The 27,410-nt window shown below is 45.4% G+C and overlaps 1 protein-coding gene across 3 annotated transcripts in view; it reads right to left on the reverse strand.

Annotated features, from left to right (window-relative positions):
* Positions 1-27,410, reverse strand: part of LOC144755246 (scavenger receptor cysteine-rich domain-containing protein DMBT1-like) — a 735,795-nt gene that overhangs the window by 79,713 nt on the left and 628,672 nt on the right. For all 3 annotated transcript variants that reach the window (XM_078643989.1, XM_078643988.1, XM_078643987.1), the window contains one exon: positions 24,174-24,206. In XM_078643989.1, coding sequence (XP_078500115.1) covers positions 24,174-24,206 — 33 coding nt within the window. The remainder of the gene's footprint in view (positions 1-24,173; positions 24,207-27,410) is intronic.

The following is a 27,410-nucleotide window of genomic DNA, read 5'->3' on the forward strand; positions in this document are numbered from 1 at the left end:
TATAGCTGTCTTTCTTTTAACATAACTGTCTGTTTCCTTCCCTTATACTTACTGTTCTTTTTTTTAAAAAAAATTTTTGGGTTCGCTTCCGGTTCGCGTACCGGGGAGCGAACTGGGAAGTGAACTAAGAAAAATAGAGGTTGGCACAGTTCCAAATATTGTACCAATTTTTTAATAACGGGGAGGTAGTTCTGAAAATAACTTTTTTTTTTATTGTTTTTGTTGTTTTATATTTTTTTTATTATTTTTCTGAACATTTTTTTACTTTTTTTGAATTTTTCTGAACAGTTTTATATTTTTTGGGGGGGTTTTTCGGAGGGGGCAACGAAAACGATTCATTGTAAAGGGCTCAACAGGAGCAACAAAACCAAAAAAAAGAATTTATTATTTGGGGCGTTTCGTACAAACTTGCATATGATAGTCAATAGCTCTGTTGATCAGAGTGATGCTTCTTTCTCCGTAGCAAATGAATCCACTGCAATGTACGCAGACTTGTTTTACTTCACGAAATCTTGTTTGTATATTTGGCACCATCTCCCTGCCCTCTGGTCCAGTTACTTCCGGTACAACAGATCTTCCGGCCATAATAGGGAGATTATCTAGGTCGTTACGAAACTGTGCAGCACTGTAGTTGTTAGGATGCCACCTAGTCATATGGCGATGCATTGTGTAGTTTCCGAAACTGTATTTTTTGTCGGTCCCTCTGGACAGTCTATCTTGACATATAAGGCAAGTTACGTATCTTGCATTTACTTTTTTCTGACCTTTGGGAATTTTAAAAAATTGCCAAATGAAGTTTTCTTTCCGGTGAGACGTCCTGGGCTCCTCAGGCAAAAAGTGCCTCTCTTCGTGCTCGTCGTCCTGTTCCTCTTCTTCCTCTTCTTGCTGAATTATAACTTGAGCAGGTGGTCCACTCTTCCTTGGATGTGGTGGAGGTGGTGGGGAAGCACCAGCTGAAGCTACTAAAGAAGCCATTGCTCACTGGTAACAAAGGGTCTTTCTCTCACAATGATGAAAGTCAGAGTGAGGAAAGAAGGAGGGATTTTCATCATTTGGGAAAAACAATAGTTCTCAACCAATGAAAAGTGTTCATTTTATATTATATGACCTAGTCTTACATCATTAGGAAACCAAAAGTGAAATGAACCAATTAAAAGTGTTATTACCAAGTCACATGACCTGCTGTGTTTACGTTACGCGCTTTGCAGGGCCTCCCGATTTGCTTCCAGAAACCTGTGCTTTGCGACTCGGTAAGCGTACCAGTTCGCTAACGTAGCACGTCATATGACGTATCACGCGACAACGCGAAACGTCATGCGGACGGGAGGCGTGATGATGTTGTTTTCTAACGCGGCAGTTGCGGTAAAGAAACGTTTACCGGCTCGCGGTCTATTTCGCGGCATCAAGGTCAGCTAACGGGAAGCTTCCCGATTCGCGAAGCGGGAACGAAGAAAAAAATATATTTTAAAAAAAAGTTATTAATAAACATATAAAATATATTTTTGGATTTAAAGAAGAATACATTTTACAGCTACAGATATTAGCTGTTAAAAAACCAATGAAATTCACTGAAAAAACCATAGGTTATAGACCATATATAGTTAGGAATTAGCATTTACAAAACCTTGAAAATTCACTGAAAAAACCATAGGTTATAGACCATATATAGTTAGGAATTAGCATTTACAAAACCTTGAAAATTCACTGAAAAAACCATAGGTTATAGACCATATATAGTTAGGAATTAGCATTTAAAAAACCTTATTTTACTCACACAAAACCATTGAAATTCCATATATAGTTAGTTGCACTAACTATATATCGCGCACCCGCAATCCACTGCTGATCATGTCACATATTACATCATTCATGACATGGTCAGTGACATCACTGATGACATCACTGATGACATCTCAAATGACATCACTGATGACATCACTGATGACAACATCCAGTGACTGTATGTTTCTGTAAAGTTAAAATATGTCTTACATATTGAAGAATGAGTGGATGTATAAGTGTCTGGATGAAGGATTTAGTAGGTGCGTGACTGACTGTATGAGTGAGTGATTAAATGTGTCTCACTGAATGCATGGGTTAGTGACTAAACTGTCTTAATTTGTGCATCATTATGTCTGTTGTGATGTAAACTGCTGCATGTGTTGATCATTAGCTATACGAGAGGCTATATGTGTTATTAATTGGTTGCCCAAGTATTTCTATGGGAGATTGAGTTTGTGTGGGGGTGGCTGGAAGGTGTGTGACTCTGTGCATAGATGTGTGAGCAGTTTATTCACTAGGTGTATGAGTTCAAGAGTGCATGTGGAAACAGCTACATGGACAGTTGACTGTGTGCATGAGTGTATTGATGAGTGAATGGATATCTCAATGCTACATGTCATAGTAAGTACATATGTAAAACACAGTACATGTGAGAGTTGGCATATATAAATAACTGTGCATGAGAGCCACTGAATGAGTGAGTGGTTGTATCGATCATTGTGAACTTGTATCAGGGATTGTATAAGAGAGTAAATATGTGTTAGTATATGTTTCAATAAGTAAGGTGTGTATAACTGTATAGTTGAGGAAATGGAGGTGAGCTTGTTTCTTTGCATGACTGACTGGGTGTGTGAGTAACTCCATGGATGAGTGGCAGTGTGTGAGTGTCTGTATACACTGAGTGTATCTAAGGTTATATTAGAGTCTGAAGAGGTTTATCGTATTAGCACAAGAATGATGTCAAATGAGACGTCATCAGTGATGTCATCAGTGATGTCATTTGAGATGTCATCAGTGATGTCATCAGTGATGTCACTGACCATGTCATGAATGATGTAATATGTGACATGATCAGCAGTGGATTGCGGGTGCGCGATATATAGTTAGTGCAACTAACTATATATGGAATTTCAATGGTTTTGTGTGAGTAAAATAAGGTTTTTTAAATGCTAATTCCTAACTATATATGGTCTATAACCTATGGTTTTTTCAGTGAATTTTCAAGGTTTTGTAAATGCTAATTCCTAACTATATATGGTCTATAACCTATGGTTTTTTCAGTGAATATATATATATATATATACACACACACATATACCTCTACCTATCTCACTTCTCCTGTTTCTAAGTGCTGTAAATAGTGTTACTATCGCCAAATATATGATACTCCAATTACCTACCTCAGACGGATGCAAGAGTAGGTCTGCCGAGTCAGGATTCAAACACATGTTTCTTAGAATGAGCCATGTGTCATCCATCATCTTCACTGCTTCTGCAATGTATTCACCCCACTATTCTTTACCATAGGTTTTCTCCACAGCATGAAGGTACAAACTAAAGCTATGGTCATGACTGTTGTCACTCTTTTGTCCCTCACAGTAGACATCTTAGCATATGTTGCTAAAATATGGTTTCCATGGTGAGAGGGGCAGAGATGGGGAACTACCAATGTGTGGCTTTTTGGTAGGGCTTTTCTTGGAGGGAGGGGCAAGTGTAATAGGACGAAAGTAAACAATAACCCTATTTGTACTTTTACTTAGAATGGGGGAATGAGTGTCCCACAGTATATCTGTTTTTACTTCGGGGTTGTTCCTATAAAAAGAGAATTCTGATTTTGAGTTTGCAGAAGTGTTTATATTTTGGTCTTTTTTCTTCTTTAAACATGCGCTGGATGTTTGAGGACAGATAAATCTTTCCTAAAGGTTAAACAACACTATTACAATTTTTATCTTTCAGAGTCTCAGAACAGAAATGATAAGATAGGATACATGGGAACATAGAACAATCAATTCGGAATATAAAAACATTAGTAAAGCCTTTCCCAGTATTGTAAAGAAATACAATTTACAGAGTCCAAAAAACACATTTTCTTCACATTTCTCAGGTGGAAAGTTAAGGAATCTCCCGTGATTCCCAAAGTCTTCTGCGAAAAATGGTACCTCACTGGTGTGGGTAGGCCTAGTGCCCATGACAGGAAACATTCCAAAACGCAACGTGGACACAACCCATTTTCACTGTGGAAACTGACCATTTTTTTGCAAAGTAACCAACTGTAGACTTTGAATCCTAGCTCTGCCGGCACATAGGGAAACCTAGCAAACCTGCACATTTTTAAAAAGTAGACACCATGGGGAATACAGGATGGGGAGACTTTTCTGGCTCTCACCAGGATCTGTTACCCAGAATCCCTTGAAAACCTCAAAGTTTGTAAAACAACAAACACATTGTCCTCACATTTCTATGGTGGAAAGTTCTTGAATCTCTGTGGATCCCAAAAATTCCAGACACCACGCATTCCCCAAAGTATTCCAAGCACAATGGTACCTCACTTGTGCGGGTGGGTCAAGTACCCACGACAAGGGCCCAAAACCTATTGAGGAGACATCAAAATTACCTATCACAAAACAAAATGGCTTTGCAAGGGGGGGTCCCATGAGTTTTTGGCCACGGGTTCAGCAGCCATCTAGGAAAACCTACCAAACCCACACTTTCTGGAAAGTAGACACCAGGGGGAGTCCAGCAAGGTATGGCTTGTGTGTGTGTCCCAACATGTCCCTACCCAGAATCCCCTCCTAACCTCAAATATAGCTGAAAAAAACACTTTTTCTCAAATTTCTGTGTAGGAAAGCTCTGGAATCTGCGTGGATCCACAAATTTCCTACCACCCAGCGTTCCCTCAAGTCTCACAATAAAAGTGGTACTTCACTTTTGTGGGTGGGTCAAGTACACGCGACAGGCAAGGGCCCAAAACCTATTGAGGCGACATAAAAATTACCTATCACAAAACAACCTGGTTTTGCAAGGGGGTTCCCATGCATGAGTTTTTGGACCCGGGATCAGCGGTCATCTAGAAAAACCTACCAAAACTACACATTTCTGAAAGCTAGACACCCGGGGAGTCCAGCAAGGTATGGCTTGCGTGGGTCCACCAACATTTCCCTACCCAAAATCCCCCGCAAACATCAAATTGTATTGAAAAAATCAAATTTTTCTCACATTTCTGCATGAGAAATTTGCAGGATCACAGGGCTGACACAAATGTCCTACTACCCAGCGTTCCTCCAGGTCTCCCAATAAAAATGGTACTTCACATGTGTGAGTAGGCATAGAGGCTGCAACAGGAAATGGCCCAAATCATACTCTGGAGACTTCAAAATTACCTATAACAAAACTACGTAGTTTTTATGGGGGCACCTGGTGTTTTGGCCACGAGTTCCCCGCCATCTAGGGAAACCTACCAAACCCACACATTTATGAAAACTAGATACTCGGGGGAGTCTAATGAGGTATGGCTTATGTGGATCCCGCAACGTTTCCCTACCCAGAATCCCCTGCAATCCTCAAATTTAGCTGAAAAACACATTTTCCACATATTTTCGTTTGGAAGCACAAATGTACTACCCCACAGCATTCTCCTTAGTGTCCAGAGTAAAATGATACCTCACTTGTGTGGGTGTCCAATGCAGAATTGGCTATAAACGCATTAAAAAAAATATAGTGCTTAGAATTGTCGGTGCATTACCTAAATCCCTATGTTTTGGGTTCTTCCCAATCACAGGCCATTGCCCCACCCGCACAAGTGAGGTATCATTTTACTCGGGAGACTGAGAGAAACTCTGTGGGGTAGGAAATTTGTGCCGGCACAGTGATTCCACCCAAAAATATGTGGAAAATGTGGTTTTTCCAACACAATTTGAGGTTTGCAGGGCATTCTGGGTAGGGAAACATTGAGGATCCACGCAAGCCATACCACGCTAGATTCCCCCGGGTGTCTAGTTTTCAGAAATATGTGGGTTTGGTAGTTTACCAAGATGGCAGCCGAGCCCAGGGCAAAAAACCCAGGTGACCCCTTTTAGAAATGGGATTTCAGGTTGGCTAGGGCTTGCGCCTAAGCCAGGCAGAAACCACCACTCTAGTCAGGGCAAGGGAGTTAGACGCTGAAAATAACCCCTGCTCTCCCCGTTGGTAGCTTGGCACGAGCAGTAAGGCTTATCCCAGATGCAATGTGTAAAGCTTTTGTGCAACACACACACAGCAGCAACACACTAGGCACACCACAAAAGGAACTCCACACAAGGTTATATAAAAAATAGTCTCTGTATTATCATAAACACATTAGAAACATAATCACACATTTACACTGTGCCAACTGGCACTAGGCAATATTCACAGGGGATTATATTCAGGACCAGGCCAATTGGGCCACGGTCAGGCCATCAGAACAGGTAAGTAAATGCAAAGCACAACCAGTAACCACTGGTACCATAATGACCTAAGCATTATCACATTAGCATTAGACACCATCCTAAAATATCATAGCATGACAATATGCAATAAATCAGATTAGGCCCAAACCTCATTAGCATAAACACATTAAGCATTAGGCATCACCGTAGATACATTAGGCAACATAACATTAGGCCTAAACACATTATGCCTAAACACAGGACATACGTCCCATCACATTCCAGTAAAACAACCAGTTATGACTGGTAACATTGCATCTTGCCTGAACCTGTTAGGCAAACATAGTAGGCCTGAAAACTGGGCATAAACACATTATGCATTGGTATTGGTATTGGCATTGGTATTACAGTAGAGCCTTGCGCCCTACCAACACCCTAAACTGACCCCAGGCCAACTTGCCTTCCTCTGGGCTCAAATGCCCTCTTTCCAGAAATGTCAAGGCTCTAAGAGGGATCTCGCAAAGGGCCCCCTGGCTTCCTCAGCAGCAAATACAAAGTGCGCTCTGCGCTGGGTCCTGAGGTACTTCTCACCCCTTTTCTGTTGCAAACACATATGCCCCAAGTTGCAGCTGCCCACTGTCTCGTGGGGCAGCTGTGGCAAAATGGCCTGAGCCCCACTCTGGGACTCTTAAAAACAAAAGTGCCCCAAAGTTGCAGTTGCCCGATACGGCGGTTCAACTGGAAAACAAAAAGAGGCATTGGCACTACTGTGCCACCTGAGCTCCATACAGCCGCAAGTGACCCCAAATGCTGCAGCTGCCCATTGTCAGGTGGGACAGCTGTGAAAGCCACACGGGCACTCACGGGGCCCTCAGAGTGGCCACGGAGGGCAGGCACCAACAAAGTGCCCTGACACGCCCCCCCTATCAGGGTTACAACTGAGCCCCCACTCACTGGAGCTCTGTGGATGATTCTGCCAGCTTCGATGGTCACTCGGCGGTCCCAAGGCACCGATAATACGCCTCTGTGGATCCCGCTTTCCTTGTGGTCTCTCTCTTCATTTTTGATGACACCGCGGGGCTCTCCCTTGCACACGGGAGCCCCGCTTCACGATAGGCACCGCTTGGCCAGACTCCCTCTTCCCTCAGACTCCTGCTAAATTTCACCCCCCTGGGGCTCCTCCTTGTGTTGGGGACACTCTCCGGAAGACTTCATGGGCACATGCAGTGCTCCCATGGGCACACCCGGAGCCCTTCTCAGGTAGACGCCACCTTCCTCTCTCTCTCCCGGAGGCGGGGTGAGCTCCCGCCCTCCTGTAAGCATCACGCTTCCTGTCGCGCTGCCTCCTCTTTAGCCCCACCCACAATGAGGCATGGCCGGCTGGCTTCCGGATCGCTAACGGAGCAGCAGCTCTTTTAGTAAATTCAAAGTACAGGGTGGGCTCCCTCCACACCGGAGCATGAAAAATGCGTGGTGGGCTCCCGCAAAGCACACAATGCGGGATGGGCACCAGCTTCCTTAGCAAAGCGCGGGGTGGGCTCCCGACTTACCGCACAACGCGGGGTAGGCTCCTGCTCTGCCACCATCAGCACGGGGGAGTCCCCAAGCTGGCATTCCCCCAGAAATCTTCACAGCAGGATCACACTCCTTCTGGAGGAAGATAAAGTGCTCACGAGGCGCTACGTCCTTCATGTCCCAGGGGCATAGCTGGGCCGAGGGAGGCCAGCTCACAGGGCCCTCCAGCAGGGAGGCAAGCCCTCGTGGCAGTTCCTCCTGGGCCCCCAGCAGCACAACAACCCCCTGTAAGCACAGGGAGAGCACACCAAACCTGGGGTCACAGCTCCTACATTTATACTCCATTTCTTTTTGTCTGCACCAGCACAGGGCTTGGGAGAACCAGATGCAACTAGTTCAGGGGAGATTTGGAGCACTCTGTTGACAGGGCTCCTCTCCTCCATTGTTAGGTGGGATCTTGTCATCAGACACACCACAGGGGGGCAGAGCCAGCATTCATTAGGGCAGGCACAATCCTATTAAGGGACCAGGGACTTCTCCTCCCACTACTCCAAATGCAGGTGTCCCATTCAGCCTAGCGCTGACTCTCCTGGAGCCACACACACCTCACAAGCCCCTGCCACTCAAAAGCCAGACATGCAATTCACATCAGGCAGGCAGACACATAGCACCCTGAAATGCCAATTTCTAAAAGTGGCATTTCTAAAATAATTATAATAAATCTGTGCACACCATTGCGTAGTATTTATTATTACTATTTCAAACATACAAAACCTGACCACGCTGCTCCTCTCATATTAGGAATTACCACTAAACCACTTATCAGGGAATCCCCAAGGAATCCCTTCAGGAGGGCAGCCCCACAGTAGTGAGAAACCAGTTTGTCACTACCAGGACATGTCACACATTTAAGGTACCTGTCCTGTCTTTTACCTACAATGCACCCTGCCCCTAGGCCTTGCTAGGGCCTACCTTGGGGTGACTGGCATGTAGTAAAAGGGGGGTCACGGACATGGCACACACTTTAAGTGCCATGTCACAGCGGCAGTAACACTGCGCGCCCAGGATCTGCAATGGCAAAGGCCTGGGATTGACTTGCAAAGCTACTTTGGTGGGTGGAGCAATCAGCACTGCAAGCCCACCAGTAGTATTTCATTTACCAGCCCTGGGTATATGAGATACCACTTTACAAGGGACTGACAGGTAAATTAAATAGGCCAAACAGGTGTAGACCAATCTTACCATATTTATCACAGAGAGCAAACACACTTTACACTGAACAGCAGTGCTAAAGTGCCCAGAATCCTAAAACCACCAACACCATGTCAGAAACAAAAGGCTAGGAGAAAGGCAAAAAGTTTAGGGATGATCTGCAAAAAGGGCCAAGTTTAACACCCCCCTTGCAAAACCAGGTTGTTTTGTGATAGGTCATTTTCATGTCTCCTCAATACGTTTTGGGCCCTTGCCTGTCGTGGGTACTTGACCCATCCACACGAGTGAGGAATAATTTTTATTGGGAGTCCTGGGAGAACGCTGGGTGGTAGGAAATTTGTGGATTCACGTGGATTCCAGAACTTTCCCCGACAGAAATGTGAGGAAAATGTGTTTTTTTTTTGTACAAATGTTGAGGCTTTCAAGGGATTCTGGGTAAGGAACCTGGTGAGAACCAGACAAGTCACCCCATCCCGATTGCCCTCGGTGTCTAGTTTTCAAAAATGTATAGGTTTGCTATGTTTCCCTTGGTGCCGGTAGAGCTAGGGTTTAAAATCTACAGCTAGGCACTTTAAAAAAAAGGGTCAGTTTTCACTAGTGAAAATGTAGTGTGTCCACGTTGCGTTTTGGACCTTTTTGCTGTCGCAGGCAGTAGGCTTACCAATTTTCTCGGGAGACTTTGGGGAATCAGGGATGGGTGGAATTTTGTGGATCCACACATATTTCAGAACTTTCCACCACAGAAACGTGAGCAAAATGTGTTTATCTTTACAAAGGAGGTTTCCAAGGGATTCTGGGTAACAGAACCTGGTGAAAGCCAGACAAGTCAGTGCATCCTGGATTCCCCTGGGTGCCTAGTTTTCAAAAATGTATAGTTTTGCTAGGTTTCCCTAGGTGCTGGCAGAGTTAGGGTTCAAAATCTACAGCTAGGCACTTTGCAAAAAAGGGTCAGTTTTCACTGTGAAAATGTGGTGTGTCCATATTGTGTTTAGAACGTTTCCTGTCGCGGGCACTAGGTCAATCCACACAAGTAAGGTAACATTCTTCTCGATAGACTTTTGGGGAATGCGGGGTGAGTGGATTTTTGTGGATCCACGCAGATTCCATAACTTTCCACCACAGAAATGTGAGGAAAATGTGTTTTGTTTGACACATTTTGAGGTTTGCAAAGTATTCTGGGTAACTGAACCTGGTGAAAGCCAGACAAATCACCCCATCCTGGATTCCCTTGACTGTCTACTTTTCAAAAATGTATAGGTGTGCTAGGTTTCCCTAGGTGCCGGCAGAGCTCGGATTCAAAATCTACAGCTAGGCAAAAAAAAGGTCAGTTTTCACTGAGAAAATGTGGTGTCCACGTTGCGTTTTGGGCCATTTCCTGTCGTGGGCACAAGGCCTACCCACACAAGTGAAGTACCATTTTTCTCGGAAGACTTTGGGAAACATGGGGTAGGTGGAATTTTGTGGATCTAAGCAGATTCCATAACTTTCCACCACAGAAGTGTGAGGAGTATTTGTTTTTTTGGTGACATTTTGAGGTTTGCAAGGGATTCTGGGTAACAGAACCTGGGAAGAGCCAGACAAGTCACCTCATCCTGGATTCCCATGGGTGTCTTGTGTTGGAAAAATGTATAGGTTTGCTAGGTTTCCCTAGGTGCCGGCAGAACTAGGGTTCAAAATCTACAGCTAGGCACTTTGCAAAAAAAGGGTCAATTTTCACTGTGAAAATGTGGTGTGTCCACGTTGCGTTTTGGGCCGTTTCCTGTCACGGGCACTAGGCCTACCCACGCAAGTGAGGTTCCATTTTTCTCAAAAGACTTTGGGGAATGCAGGGTGGGTGGAATTTTGTGGATCCATGAGGATTCCAGAACTTTCCACCACATAAATATGAAAAAATATGGGTTTTTTTACAGTTTGAGGTTTGCAGGAGAGTCTGGTTAAGAGAACCTGGTGATAGCCAGACAAGTCAAGCCATCCTGGATGGTGTCTAGTTTTGAAAATGTACAGGTTTGCTAGGTTTTCCTATGTGCCAGCTGACTAGGGCCCAAAATCCACAGGTAGGCACATTGCTAAAAAGAAGTCTGTGCCTAATGGGCTTTCTGCCACCCTGGGGGCTAAGGTGTTTTCCCTTGATATGCCCCCAAGGGGGGAAGATAGACTGTGGCTATTTTTTTGGGGGGGTGGGGGCATTGGTATGCCCATTCTGGGCAGCCCCCAATGCATAAAAAAAGCCAGCATAATCGCTGGTGCCTAGCGGGCTTTCTGCCCCTCGGTGCAGATCAGGGGCCACTGCCCTCCTCTTCCCCCCCCGGGAACAGAAAGACTGGAATTTCTCTGGGGGCGTGAGGGTATTGTCATGCCCATTTTAGGCAGCCCCCATATGCCCCCAGGGTGGCAGAAGACTGGAATCTTTGAGGGCGGAGGTGGGGGCCCTGGCATGCCCATTTTGTGCCCCCTGATTCAAATTGGCAAAATAATCCCTGGCATCTGGTGGGCTTTTTGCCCCCATCTGCCCACCAGGGGAGACATTAAGGCTGTAATTTTTGCTGGGGTGAGGCATTGGCATGCCCGTTTTGGGCAGCCCCACCCCAAATTGTAATTGACCAAAAAATCCCAGGTTTCTAGTGGGCTTTCTGCCCCCGGGGGGGGCAAGTTGGTGGCTAGAGCTCCCATCTACCTCCCAAGGGGGGCAGAGAGACTGTCATTTTGTGGGCGGGGTGGGGGCATTGGCACGCCCGTTTTGAGCAGCCCCCACCCTAATTAAAATTACCCCAAAACAATCCCTGGTTTCTAGTGTGCTCTCTGCCTCCCGCGGACTGCAGTCGTCCCTCTTTGCTCCCCAGGGGAGGCAGAAAGACTGTAGTTGTTGCGGGTGGGAGCATTGACATGCTTCTTTTGGGCATCCCTCACCCTAATTCAAATTGCCCCCCAAAAAATCCCTGGCATCTAGTGGGCTTTTTGCCCCCCGGCCGGGGCAGATTGGGGGCTAGTGCCCCCATATTCCCACCAGGGGAGGCAGAAAGGCTATAATTGTGGCAGGGGTGGGGGCAATGGCATGCCCATTTTAGGCAGCCCCCGCCTTAATTAAATTGCCCCCAAAAAAATCTTTGCCCAAGGGGCCGCTCTCCTTCCATTAGAAAGGGAAGATTCAAAATAATTTGTGTTACTCTGGTCGCTGCCGTAATATAATCGCGCAGTGACTTCAGTCCGTTATCTTAGAAACTGCCAGTTACGTAGTGAGCTCTCCGAGGCGTAGCTTATCGGTACACTTTGTCTTGCTCTTAGAAGAGATTCCGCCTGCGTTCTGGTTGTACCCGCGAGATTATTTTGATGAAACCAGGATATCAAGTATACAATTTCCAATACGCCATTCAATGAAAGGATAGCGGCAACATAGATTGAATGCAAAAGGGAAGAAAATAACTTTCCCTACAGTGACAGAATTATTTGAAAGTCTTGAAAGAGATGGTGTGACAAGTTTTACCATCGAAACGCGTCGACGCAAACAAGAGTGCAATCCAGATAATCGCCACATTTTCGCAAATACTAATTGAATAAATGTATAAGAGATTGTGTACAACATAGATTGTTGGATGTACAAAAAGTATTTGATAAATTCTATATCATACAATCTTTACTTCTGTCTGTCTGAATTATGCAGGTCATAATTAGTATGTGTTAATACTTTTAGTTGTTCAGGGTATTACTTTTATCATTTTAGCAGATTGATTGTTTTTTATAAATTGTAGAGTTATATAATCAATGTATTGATGTATTATTAATTGCTAGAAATGCAAGTTTTTAATAAATGAACCTTTTGGTATACTGTAGTTGTGTTGATACTAATGTTTAGTACTTAATTGCTTATGTGATTGGTAGTCCAGATAAAAAATCTTTTTTACTTGGTAATTTACCTTATTTCCCTTGACCATTTAGAGGTACCTCTCATTCTTTTCTCATTATCAGTTTCAGCCAGGAAAGGGGCATTAACAGCCTTCCAAAAGGCAGATGAGTCGCGGTTAACTAGTAAATGTAAATGTAAATGTAGGTGTACTTATATAGCGCAAACCTGTCACCCAAAGGGCATCCTGGCGCTTGCTTAGGGAAACCGTCCTGGTATTCCCCTGTGAGAAACCCCGGCAGGGTGTCCACAAGGTGAAAGCCAGGCTTCCCGCCACGAGGGGCCGTAGTGGAGATTAAGCAAGCTATTGCCCAGAGTTGCAGAGTGTGACCCCGTGATTCGAGTAGGCACCGGAGCGAGAATTGTCGAGTCTGTGGAATTTTGAGCCCGAGACCCGCCGAGGCGGGGAATCGAACCCTGGTCCACGGTCGATCTCAGCTTCCTGGTCTGCCGCCTCTAACCACTGAGCCACGCTTCTCCACAACTAGTGCATCATGTAAGGCCGGCCAGGCTTCCTCTTTTAAGGCAGACTTTCTTGCCTTTAATACCCTCTTATATTCATATCTTGCCTTTCTAATATTTTCTTGATCTTTCAAATTGGCGTGGAGTGCATTTTTATGGTGTGAGCCTTCATACACTTATTGTCGAACCACTTTTGTTTAGTATTTCTGTTTCTTCTTACTTTCACATATAAGGTATCTTTGACAAAGTTAGAAATGTCCCGAAAAAATTGTACAATTTCCTGATGTGGTGACTTCTCGTTTAAGCAGATTAGGAGCTCTTTAATACATTCTATCACAACTATACCCATGAAAGACCCTAGTTCTACTTTTGGCCATTTAAGTGCATAACCATTTTCTCTGTTCAAGGTAATGTTTTCCGCAGAATATATGGAGTTGCCACCAGTCTTTTTAAAGTTAATATGCACCTTCATTTCCTTGCTAATAGGAAAATGATCGCTAAATGCAATCTCATGTGTCCTAAATTCCTTAATGTGGGTGGAATATTTACATGAGATTAAAATAAAATCTATTATTGTGAAAGAACCTTGCCCATTGAAAGTCGGATGAAAGGGGACCATAGGGGAACATGAGTTATTAGGAAAGCCCATGTCGAATTCAAACATGATGTCGTTTAGGAGATCTGCTTGCCTTGTGTGGGAAAAATGGGGGAAGCTAGGGCCCTTTTCGTAACCTATGCCACCAATCCCTTTGTCGGCATGTTGGCATATATAAGAATTAAAATCCCCCCCCCCAGATAACACAAACTTCTTTGGATGAACAAACTTGTAAGTTGAGCATTTCCCCACTCCAGCGTCTCATGATTCCTTCGAACAGTTCAGGTGCAGCATTATTATAAAAATTAATTAACACTATACAAAATTCTTTATCAATGTGTATACTGATGATCTAGTAATACTGTTCTGACACATTTAAAACAATGTTTCCTGAATTCAAAAGGTTTGAAACATAAATACATAATCCACCCTTAGCTCAACCATATAGTGATGGAACTGCTGGGGTATGGAAAGTTTTATAGCCCGTGATATGAATGGGCTTTCCCGTCCAGGTCTCTTACAGGCTAAAGATTGCAAAATTACTAATAAAATCATACCACAAGTTATTCGTAACTTTAGAATGTAATCCTGCCACATTCCAGAACAGGAACTGGCTGTTGTTTCCCCTACCTAGGCATTGATTTTCCGTTGATATATGGGCAGATTGTATAGTATGGGTGAAATAGACAAGGCTGTCATATTCAATGCTATGTCTGTAAAAGCTTCCACGTCCGTTGTCCCATTGTCATGATAATGATGGATATTATCATTAGTGGACAAAGGCAACCTATGCCACCACCACCCGCAACAGGTACCTCACAGGAATTGGAGCAAGATCACCGCAGACCAGCTCACCACCTCCCTCAGCCAGAGCCCACCCGCCAACACAACGGACCCCAACAAAGCAGCCCGCAACTTCACACAGTGGCTGACCGCCTGCGCCGACGACCTCGTGCCACTAAAGAACCCTCCCGGCAGACCCAGAAGCAAGAAGGCATCCTGGTTCACCGACGACCTCAAGGACTCCAAGAAGACCTGCCGCACCCTCGAGAAAGCCTGGCTCCTCGACCGGACCACCGACAACATGACCGCCCTCAAACACGCTACCCGCAAGCACCACCAGCTCATTCGCACCACCAAGAAGAAATCCCTAAAGGAAGGACTGGACAACAACGCCCACGACAGCAAAGAGCTCTTCACTATCGTCAAGGAGTTCTCCAACCCCAGCACCGGCACCAACGACATCACTCCGTCACAAGACCTCTGCGACTCCCTCACCTCGTTCTTCCACCGCAAGATCGCCGACATCCACAACAGCTTCGGCGCCCCACCCACACACCCAACCGTCGAACCAACGCCCCCCACCGCCACCCTTCTCACCTGGACCACGGTGACCACCGAAGACACAGCCCGCACGATGAACACCATCCACTCCGGATCACCGACCAACCCCTGCCCACACCACGTCTTCAACAAGGCCGACCCCACCATCGCACCCCAACTCCGGAACATCATCAACGCCTCCTTCAACACCGCCACCTTCCCGGAGCACTGGAAGCACGCCGAGATCAGCGCCCTCCTGAAGAAACCTACAGCGGACCCCACCGATCTCAAAAACTTCCGCCCCATCTCGCTCCTCCCTTTTCCTGCTAAAGTCATCGAGAAGATCGTCAACAGACAGCTGACCGCCTTCCTCGAGACGAACGGATCCCTCGACCCCTCACAGTCCGGCTTCAGAGCCAACCACAGCACCGAGACCGCCCTCATCGCAGCCACCGACGACATCCGGACCCTGCTCGACAAGGGGGAAACAGTGGCCCTCATCCTCCTGGACCTCTCCGCTGCGTTCGACACGGTCTGCCACCGCACCCTAGTCCAGCGCCTCAGCAACATCGGTATCCAAGAGAAGGCACTGGAGTGGATCATCTCGTTCCTCGCCGGAAGAACACAAAGAGTCCGCCTCCCCCCGTTTCGCTCCGAGGCCACCGAAGTCATCTGCGGCGTCCCGCAAGGATCTTCACTCAGCCCCACCCTCTTCAACATCTACATGAAACCTCTCGCAGCCATCGCACGCCAGCACAACCTCAACGTCATCTCTTATGCCGACGACACCCAGCTGATCCTCTCCCTCACCAGAGACCCCGACACCGCCAGAACCTGCCTACACGAAGGGATGAAAGACGTCGCCGAGTGGATGAAGGACAGCCGCCTGAAACTGAACTCGGACAAGACGGAAGTCCTCATCCTGGGATCTTCGCCCTCCGCCTGGGACGACTCCTGGTGGCCCCCAGCCCTGGGCACCGCACCCAAGCCAACCGACCACGCACGCAACCTGGGCTTCATCCTGGACCCCTCCCTCTCGATGACCAGACAAGTCAATGCCGTCTCCTCATCATGCTTCAACACCCTGCGTATGCTTCGCAAGATCCCGACCGAGACCAGGAAGACTGTCACCCAGGCACTCGTCACCAGCCGACTGGACTACGGAAACGCCCTCTACGCCGGAACCACAGCCAAGCTACAGAAAAGACTCCAGCGCATCCAGAACGCCTCCGCCCGACTCATCCTGGATGTCCCCCGACGCAGCCACATCTACAGCCACCTGAGGAACCTGCACTGGCTCCCCGTCGACAAGAGGATCACGTTCCGGCTCCTCACCCACGCACACAAGTCTCTCCACGACCTGGGCCCCAAGTACCTCAATGACCGCCTGACCTTCTACACGGCCACCCGCCAGCTACGGTCCACCAGCCTCTCCCTCGCAGCCGTACCACGCATCCGAAGAGCCACCGCCGGAGGAAGATCCTTCTCTTACCTGCCTGCCAAGACTTGGAACTCCCTCCCCATCCACCTTCGGCTGACCCAGGACCATCTCGCCTTCAGGAAACAACTCAAGACCTGGCTGTTCGAGCAGTAGCATACCCCTCCCCCCAAGCGCCTTGAGACCCTCCCGGGTGAGTAGTGCGCTATACAAATGGCATGATTGATTGATTGATTGAAGGGTAGACACCTCTATACCTAATGAGTTGCGCTGCCTTAAAGCTATCATTTGCTGTCAATCCACTGCCTCAAGATTAGCTAATGCATCAAAAGGATTGTGTGTAGGAACGTTAGACCAATGCCTATGATGCATAACTAGTGGTACCCTGTTAGTAGTAGGTGTAATATCGAATGTTGGCTAGTAAAAGTAACCTAATGGAACTATGTTAACACCGTATCCTAGAGTAGGTTGGCTTCCCATTCTGTTCAGAATCAATTCCACCAAAAAGGGGATTTTGAAGTCAACACCACAAAATCACCCGGCAAGCTTTTCCATCCCCTGCCCACCCAGCTCGCTCTCCTGGCCATCTTAAATTCATCGAATAACCTCTGGGTAAGGCCAGTCCTTCCCCAAGCCAATGCAACAACTTGTTCCTTAACATCTCCCATGATTGGTCTACCTCTTGTTGTAAAGTAGGGACATTAGTTAGAACCACCAACAAATATGGGGTCACCGCTGGTGGTAGATTCAAGCGTGTTAAGTGTCTCTCCATCATGTTTTCTTTCCCATGCCCTAAAACGTTAGAGGTTTTAGAGATAGCTGGGACTATGGGGATAGTGGATGAGGATGACACGAGTTTTACGTTAGAGGTGGATCGGACAGAGTTATTAGATACAGTTGGTAATTGATCGTGGCTGCCAATGACAGGCAGGATATTTTGGCGCCATTGGCTGTTTATAAGGTCATCCTGATTACCAGTTTGAGCTGAGATTATCCCATTGCCGGGAAGCTGTGTGTTGGCTAAGCACTTTGACAGCAGCTCCTCCAATCCTACGTGTCAGATTGTTTAAGCTTTCCCTAAGGAAGATATCTAGGGCTTCTACTTTGGTTTTTAGCTTTATCACTTTGTTCTGTGTATGTGCGTTAGCACTATCTCTCAATTTTCCTTCTTTAACTAAATGCTGTTTAGATGGTATTTTATCCTTTTTATTCGTCTTTTTATGGATTTTAGGCGGTGACTTCCTGTCTGTTAAGTCCATTTCCCCTGAGATGTATGTTGGAATGTCTGGGTTTCTAGCCCGCTTGGTAGGCGGTTGTGTATCAATCTCAAGCTCACTACCTGATACATAGTCAGATGTATTTATAATACAACCATTTTCAACTTAAGTACACCTTGGAACTGTGATGGATGGAACGGCTCCGTCGCTTGATATTTGTGCTATGGCTATTTCTCCCCCAGAGCCTATATGTCCTGGTTTCATTGCCTCTTCTACAGTAGTTATCTGACGCTCTATAGCCCCCAAAGCTCCTGTTAAATAACTGAGCATGGTCTGACATGACTGGATCCCTAATTGGGGCTGCTTCTTGTTCAATGCGCTCAATGTTTTTCTCTTCCCCATGGTTGTATTTTCCCAGGTGACTAGCAGTATCAGCCTTCGGTAGAAGTTCCTTTCTGATATCAAATATGTTTAGTTACTATATATGACAACTTATATGTATAGTAATGTATTGTATCAGCACTAAAAATAGCAAAGTTCCCTACTAGTTCTGGTGATACACGCTGAGGTCAAAGCCACAGTACCTTTTCAGGGCAAATGTAAGGGCAGTGGCCCAGTCCAGTCTCTTCCCTTCTGTGACAGGCGCAGACGGGCCAACGGAAGCCCCTGGAAACTATTAAACTATTAAATGGCGCCTCCTGACGTTCTGGTGATGCTGGCGGCTGCGCGACTGCGCTGGGCACCCCAAAGGACCCTGGGGAGTGTAGTTCTTACTCCAGCTGCTCCTCCATCTCCCGAGCTCTGGCCCCCAATAGTAGGTAAAGCTGGCTGCAATTGGGCATCCAGCGCCTTAAGCAAACACTCTCCCCGGGACCCATACCATCCTTTTAAAATGTTCCTCTGTTTAACGCTCAGGGGTTCTAAAAATGCTTGTAAGCAAGACACGCTACATAATAAACAGAGTATTTATTTTAGTACCGATAGAAATGGGATTGAACAATTTCAAAATAGTCCTATGAGCAATTGACTATCCTATACCACTCCAACTAACCAACCTACAGCAATTAGACAGGCAGACTACAGATGGTTGTATGATGAGACAATGCATTCCGTTGCAACACATGCCTTTACCACACATGTGCTACAACATGAATGCCATTACCAAGCATAACCTTTACCATACATTTTTCTCAACAATTATGCTTTTACCACACAGTTTGTTGTAAAAGCATGAATGTTAAAGGCATGTGCGTGGAAAGGGTTTTCCCTAACCCCTGCCCTGAGCTCTAAAACGGTCCCTGCTGTGTGACCCCTTCACCCTGTCCCCCAGCCCTTGTACAGAACGACCTCTCCCCAGAGCCCTAAAAGCGGACTCCTGTGCGCCCCCTACACCCTTATAAAAACTACCACTCCCTGGTCCACTAAAAGCAGACTCATGCATGACCTTTCTGACCCCCAGCCATTGTAAAATCAACCCCTCCCCTGTGCTCTAAAAGCGACCCCTGCACGACTCCCTCCCGGCCCCCAGCCCTTCCAAAAAATACCCTACTCCAGCAATGAGGTCCAATCCCCTTACCTCTCTTCCACTGTGATCAGGCAGCTCAGCTTTTCTGAGGCGAGGCTTGGCTCATGTCATAAAGCGGAAGGACAACTCTGTTTCCTCTAACAACATAAATAGCCTTCGCCACCCTCATCACACATATGCCCTTAACACCAGTACCACATGTATACCTTTACCATACATAGTTTTACAACGTTATTGGTTGGAAAGACATGTGTGGTAAAGGCAGATGTGTTGAAAACAATGCGTGGCAATGGTGCATGCATTATAACGCATTAGGTGGTAAAGGCTATGTGTGGAAACAACTGCTTTGTAATCGCTGTTCTCCATTGCAGAGCTGGCATATAATGGAAACATCTTACAAACAATTGTATTCAAAGAAGGACACTACAATAGTCTGAAACTGCAGGTCCCATTAACTATGTACTCTGATCTTCACTTATCTTCCTACAATTATGATTCTTTAAGAGGACTGATCATTGACATTTACTTCTCCTCCAGATACCTGTCAAGCCTCCCACGATAGAAGCATAGTCTGCTTTGAAGAGGTGATAAAGAGAACCTGGGGTTATCAACTCTGCTAGGAGGACAGTGTGCTGGTCCATAGGAATGCCAGGCCAGGGGGTGGAGTCGTAAACCACGCTCTTCAAAGGCAGAGGGGAGGTCTGGGTGTCAGTTAGACTTTTACACTCTTGAACCAGACTCAGGGATAGGATTAAGGAAGGTATGTGCAGATGGTAGTGGGAGAGTCTAGGGAAATAAGCAATCCCTGGCGGTGTGTTTTGCCAGGTCTTGACTATCTGCTGGAAAATCAGCCATTATGGATTTGGAAGATCTGATGTACCCTGGGACAAAATAATGCCACACTCTACAGGATGAGGTCCTCGCCTTGAGGAGTTACCCTGCTCTCATTGGTCAGAAGTGACCTGCTGCTTGACGCAGATAATTTTGAATAAGTATCTGAGAGGGGCAGATCCCTCCAGACCTGCTGCTTGAAACTTACTGAAGCAAGAAGTGCCCTGCTGAGCAGATTTTTCTGTGCAAGAAACTCTAAAGCCTGACCTCTGAAGACTGCACCATCTGAAACTACAGCCCTGTGGATTATCTTGCTGGAAAAGAACTAAAGAGTGGACTCCCTGAAAGCTACAGGTTAAAAGAGCTCAACTGGCACATCACTGACTAAATCTACACCTTGGAGACCCATCTGTGGATTTGTAAGGGTTTGGATTCCTGGGTTGTCCAGCTGAAGCAAACTTGAAATATTTTCTGAGTTGCTAACGCCAGGATGCCTTTTAGGTGATAGTGCGCTTTATACATTAAATAAATGAATAAATTGTACCAGTGGATTGTGGGAACTGAAGTCCTCAACTTTCAAGGACCATCTTGGAGATTCCAGACCCTTGGAGTGAGTTTGAGACACTTTGGGACCCCTTGAGGAACTTCAGGAAGAAGTTCAAGAAGTTTGGACCAATGTTAAAAAAAGCTCCATAGAGGGACCGACTCAACCTTGCAAGCCTGGCCGCCTGCCTTCAACCGCAAGCCGGCCACACCAACCAGGTTCATCCCGCTATAATCTCCATAGCTCCAACTTCCAAAGATTTACCGGGACTAGAGAAAATCAAAAGCTGGCGAACCCTCACCGTATCCGTAAACATTAGGAGCATCGAGAGACGTCACGAGGAAAAGCTCCAGAAAAGTTTCTACTTCCGCTCGTAGAAAAGGTGACCGGGACCAACCGCGAGAGCCAAGCTGCCTGCCTTCCATAGCATGTGGGCCTGGATTCCTGGGTTGTCCCGCTGAAGCAAACTTGAAATATTTTCTAAGTCGCTCCAGGGAAGTTCACAGGAACCTCGTCACAAGTCAAGCCGGCGAACACTCACCGAATCCGGACTGGCTGGGAGCTTCAAGGGGCCTCGAGAGAAAAAGCTCAAGAAAAGTTTCTAAGTGTGAAGGTAGAAACTGAGACCGTGACCTGCCAGGGGCTGTAACCGCTCATGGCTCCATCGTGCCCAGTCTCAAACTTTGACTTTGCCCCAGTCTATCGCGAGCAGGTATCACAATATGGTGCTATAATCTGCTAGGTGCTATATTTGAATAAATCTTTGAAAATTCATATCTCCGGTCCCCTACATTGGATTTTGTCGTTTTGGTGCCATTTTAAAGATAAAAATATTTCCTATTTTAATACATTGGTGTTGGATTTTAACTATGTATTGTGTCTTAAATATTTACTGAAATGGTATTTTTAAATGCTTTACATACCTGTCTTTGAAGTTAAGCCTGTCTGCTCGCAGCCACGTTACCAAGGGTTGAGCATAGGAATAATTTTCTAAGACCTATGCTTGGTCCTACCATTTATTATTGGCCTTATTACTAGTGGCAGACCTACATTTGCCCCTACCAATAACCCACTTTCCAACAATGTCACACACAGTATCACATTTGTGACACATTAGGTAGTCTGATAATGTGCTGCATGGCTAAACACTTATAAGGTCCCAAAGGCGAGACCTATTGGCTACACTAATTCTTGTTCTTTTAGGAGGGCGGTGGAATGCCTGTCTGGGAAGGGCAGACACTTAATTTCTCTTATGGCAGAGATGATGAAATGGATGAGGTGGTAATGTTTATTCTTTCAATTTTTACTATTTGCACTTCCATAAAGATTATCTGTCTGCTTACACATCTGGATTGGCTTAAATTGTGAGTACCACACTATCAGTACTGACTACTGAAAACTGATTCTGCACCCATTAGTGAACGTTTTATATGGTTTTATGGTACACTTAATAGTGACAGTGAAAAAAAATTTTGGGGCATATTTACAAGCCCCTATTGCCACCCAAACATCACTTTTAGTGATGTTGGGGTGGCGATATGGGCTTTGCCATATTTACAAGGCAGTGTTAAGCCACATCACATGGCTTAACACTGCCTTGTAAATAAGGCACCCTTTCATGCTGTTTTTAGCGTGAAAGGGGAGGCAAATGGGTGTTGCGGTGAAACGCCCACTGCAACAATGGCGGTTGCAGTGGGCATTCCACTGCAACACCTATTGTTTTTTAAATGCTACCCCTATTTACTAGGGTGGTGGAAATAGGAGGCGTCGCCAAAATTAAGACCAGGGAAAACCTGGTCTTAAACAAGCGAAACTAGGAGAAATGCTTTACTTATCCTCATTTTTTCTGCATCCATGTGTGTGCTGCTTTGTGCAGCACACATGGAAACAGCAAAAATCATTTGATTGTTTATAAGCAGGAAGGTCACCCTTCCTGCACATAAACAGTCATTAAAAATAAAATAATATTTTGTAACTTCTATGTGTGCTGCATTAAGCAGCACACATAAATGTAACAAAACACAATTTAAAGATTGTTTATGGGATCAGGAGACCTTCTTGCACATAAACAATATTCCCCTCAATGCAGACATGCTTGCACTATGGGGCAAGGGTGCCTGTGTTGGCACTAGGCAGCTACATTTGCGCCAGTGCAGGGGGAAAGGCAGGGCTGCGCCATGAGGAAAAGTGTTCTTCTAATCGGCATAATTTGTACTGGGACTCCATTGCTTTTTCATTGCCATCTCGTGTCAAAAACTTCCACACGACCCTGCCCAGGAACTGTCACACACCCGAGCCCCTCTGTACTTTGCAGTTCAACTAAAAGTCATAAGACACTCACACACTGAGTAAATCATTTGTTTTCCATCTCCTGCTCCCAGCCTGGTAAACATCCTTGACACCGTGATCAGGTTATCTGGACAATGGTCTGACTGCTGGACCTTGATCAGGGTGATTAAACAATTACTTGAAAGACCGGGCTTTGATCAGGGCAATTGAACAAAGACATGAAAAGACTGAGCCTTGATCAAAGCCGAGTGAACAATGATTTGTGTACCAAGCCTTGACCAGGTCACCATCTACAAACATCGTCAGGATCTGGTTAAAAAACTGCAAACACTGCCCTGATTAAACAATGAACTAACAGCCAACAGACTGGGATGAAAAAGTATAAAAGGCTTGTAAGCTACAGAGTGAAGTAGCAGCCTCCTCTGTCTTGTCTCTGACTAGCTTGGGACTCTGTTCCATAACCCGGGCTATTGAATAAATCTGGGTTCCTCCTGCAGACGAAGGCTCCTGTGCCTCTTTTACTAAGTATGGAAGGTATAGAAGACTTGGGCGGTTCCCCCGCCGCCGAGACCCAGTAAGTGGGTTATTCCGGTTCTTCAACCATATTCTTGTAAATATGGTGCAGCCATGGGTGTCTAAACTGACAGAGCGTAGTGTTAGCCTTCTTGGCTTAACAACACGCTTCACCACTTTGTTGTGAGTATGCCCCTTTGACTGTAGCTTCTCCACTGAATGAGCAGACTGGGGTTGCTTTTCAATTCAGCAATTAAACCAAGTGCACCCATGTGAAGCATTGTCTGTACTTGTTACAAGCATAGGGTAACTGCTGGCAGATGAGTACAAAATACAAACTTGTGAAAGGAGAATAGATTTCCGCTGTTTCAAAACTTTAGTTCAGAGAAATCAGTGGCATAGAGGAAGTTAGATATTTTTCAATATGTATCCTGCCTAAAATACGTTTGTCATTCATGATATTCTAATTGCATTTCTGATAACCCGGATGCTCTTCTAGATTGCATGGAGTCTGGTGCACTCATATAGGTTACACTCCCAGTCTGATAACTTTGCATCTGGATGACAAATAACCAACCATCGAGTTTCTAAGTGGATTCAGAAGGTTTTGGGCTGTCACTTACGTGTTATCTTGCTGGCTGATGTTGTTGAAGTCTCTGTGGATAGAAACAGAAAGGATTGATGTAAAAGGTGCTTGAGGACTCTGATATCCACTAAAGAATGGTATTGCAGAAGAGTGGTTAATGGGAACACCAGGGATGTTCTTGTGAAGAAAGTGGTCATGAATTGAATAAAGGAATAGAAAGGCTCGATTAGGGAGAACAGTGGGAGTTGATGAGGACAAAAGTAGGAGAAAAGAAACAGGAGAGGGAGGTTAGGAAATGGAAGTGGGTGTGTAGTGAGGTGAGGTAGTCGAAAGCGACAGAAGTATAAGTAGCAGAAAAGAGAGAGCCTACAAAATGGGGGCTTAGGAAGAAAAAGAGGAAAATAAATATGAAGCAATGAGTGATAAAGCAAGAAAGGAAAAAGTGTGTCAGTGGACGACAAAGTGTGAGAGTGGACAAAGGAGGGCAGGTCAAATTGTAGAGGGAATTCTTGATGTCTTAACCAGAACTGGAAGCTAGAATAGTATGATTCACACTACAATCAGAGAGGCACCAGGCAAACCATCTGTATTTCTTTTTTTAGTATTGTAGAGCGCCTTTTCCTTATAATGAGGGTGCAGGAATAATAACAACGTTAGAATACAAATGTATATAGGAGAATATGGGCCCAGCTTGGAAATCGAAACAAGCCCTCTTGAAAAGAGCCCACAAAAAATCCCATTGCTATAAAGGTGACAACAAGCTGTTTTATTTAGTCAATAGCTCTCACAACACATGGAGGGCTCTTTTTAGGTTAATGAAAATGGTCCTAAACTATTGTTTTACTCACGCTGCAATTTAAATCAGGCTCTTTATATGGAAGGGATTCTCAAAAAATTACCCAACACTAAATCTCTTAGAAGGCCAGATGTAGAAAAGGGTTTTACCCATTCTGTGTCTATGGGAAAATGTGTTCATACATATGGCCCTTAGAGACATGGTGATTCCAACATTGTATGGTCCACTTTTTTGGTTGTTCCCTAATTTGTTGACTGTAAACGCCAAGTAGAAAAGACATTTGGTGGACAAATGTCTGATTTGGAATGGCAGAATATGCTTAGGTATAACAAGGAGGTCCAGAAAGTCTAAATGGTTTCACTGCACTCATTAAATCATTTAGTAGAAAGGGTCTCATGCAGTACTTCTCGGCAAGATCTATCCATATCACAGTGATAGTTATCCCAGATGCTCCAATGGGTCTTACAGCGTCCAATATATGATATACCAGTGCCCAAAGGCAGTGGTGGCTCGCTGAGGGAGTGCTGTGGGGCAGTGGGGCAGGGAGAGGGCCAGGGTGGGGGAGATAGTGGACTCGGACATATGACGGACAGGAGTAAAGTACGTATTTAAATAAATAAATGTATTTACCTTGCGCTCACTGCATCACCAACTTGGCGATGCAGCAAGCGCAAGGTAAATAGTTTTATTTATTTAATTACTTACTTTACTCCTGTTCGTTGTATGTCCGAGTCCACTAATTCCCCCACCCTGCCCCGCCTCACCACCCCGCAGCACCCCCTCAACGAGCCGCCACTGCCCAAACGTGGTGGAGTGTTGCAATAAAGTGCTGAATCACCCAACAGAAAGATGGGGGTTCTGAGACATTGTGTGCTGAGATTGCACTCGATATCTAAGAAGGGTAAATAGAAATGCCAGATGATGGTTGGTGCCTATCTATTCAATGGCCACATCGTGGTGATCCCCTTACCCCTCTATGAGATGAGTGCATGATCTCAATGAAGGGCTTTTGACAGAAGAACTCTGTATGTCTTCATTGAGGGCACATGTAAGGAGGGAGAGGAGTAGAAGAATGTTGGAAAGATTGAAGGAGAATGGAGATGAAGCGGCGTCATCCTCATTGCTTGCAACCTAAAGAACACAGTCCCTATGTCCTGCACTATCCAATGTTGTAATTTCTTGTTCCCAGTCACCTTAATTTCCTGCACACTGAGTGCTTTGTTAAAAATCTTCAGCCTTGACTAGAATCATGTTTGAATCTACGTCAATATGTGTGTGTGTGTGTGTGTGCGGGTATGTGCCCAAGCACACACATGTTTGTGTGTCAATATTTTCAGTACATCCTCAATCCTTGGCTCTATTGTAAGTCATGTAATCATTGGGTTGCTGCTTGCCCTATAATTAGTTGTTGTAAAGAATCTTGTGGTAAAGGAATACAGTGGTAAAGATGCCTCATTGTAAAGACCATATTGTAAAGGCAGTGTGTGGTTTAGACTTAGTTGTATATGCTGTTACCCCTGGTGGACCTATTGCCCAGAAAAGGAAAGGCCCAGACGAACACTTTGCAATCATCAAGAAATTTCTTATGAGCTTACATCGATGACAGGCATGCGGGTACATATACTATTTAACCCATAATTGCCCGGCATCCAGAGAAACCTAGGGCCAGATGTAGGAGCCCAAATACCGGTCGGTAACAGCCGATTTCGGCCGTTACCGACCGGTATTTAGGAATTGGCATGTAGGTGCCATTATTTTACAGAATCAGTAAATTTACCGATTCGGTAAATCCAAATGTAGGTGACACTCCTGAGAGTGTCACAGGCCCTTAAGAGTCGGTATTTTACCACACAATCCTATTGTGTGGTAAAATACCGAATCCAGGTGTGCATGCACATCTGTGCATGCACACTGTGCAATGTGACACACAGACATGCCCTAAGGGCATCTATGTGTGCCACATGTCACACATGCCTTTACTTCGGGTGCTAGAGGGTGTCAAAGTGACACACCCTGCACCCTTGCAACATTCGGTATTTACCGATTCACAGCCCATAGGAATCAATAGGAAATACCGATTCGGTATTTACCGAATCGGTAAATACCGAATGTTACCGATTCGGTATTTCTATTTTAAAAAATACCTACATCTCCCACCTTTATATTTACCGATTCATAAATACCGAATCGGTAAAATTCGGTATTTATGAGTCGGTAAATGTCCCTCACCTACATCTGGCCCCTAGTAACCGTAAATATATTTAAAACTAGACACCCGGGAAAGTCAAGCAAGGTCTTTCTTGGATTGATCCTTTTATCTTTTCTTACCAAGAATGTCCTGCAAACATCAACGTTTGTGTAAATTTCGCAGAATGTTGGTCTAACACACCAAGGGCCAGATGCCAATTTCGGCCATTACCGACCGGTATTTGCAAATGGAGATGTAGGGGCCTTAAAATTTACAGAATCAGTACATTT

The sequence above is a fragment of the Lissotriton helveticus genome, chromosome 5_1 (assembly GCF_964261635.1).
Source record: "Lissotriton helveticus chromosome 5_1, aLisHel1.1, whole genome shotgun sequence".
NCBI lineage: Eukaryota > Metazoa > Chordata > Amphibia > Caudata > Salamandridae > Lissotriton > Lissotriton helveticus.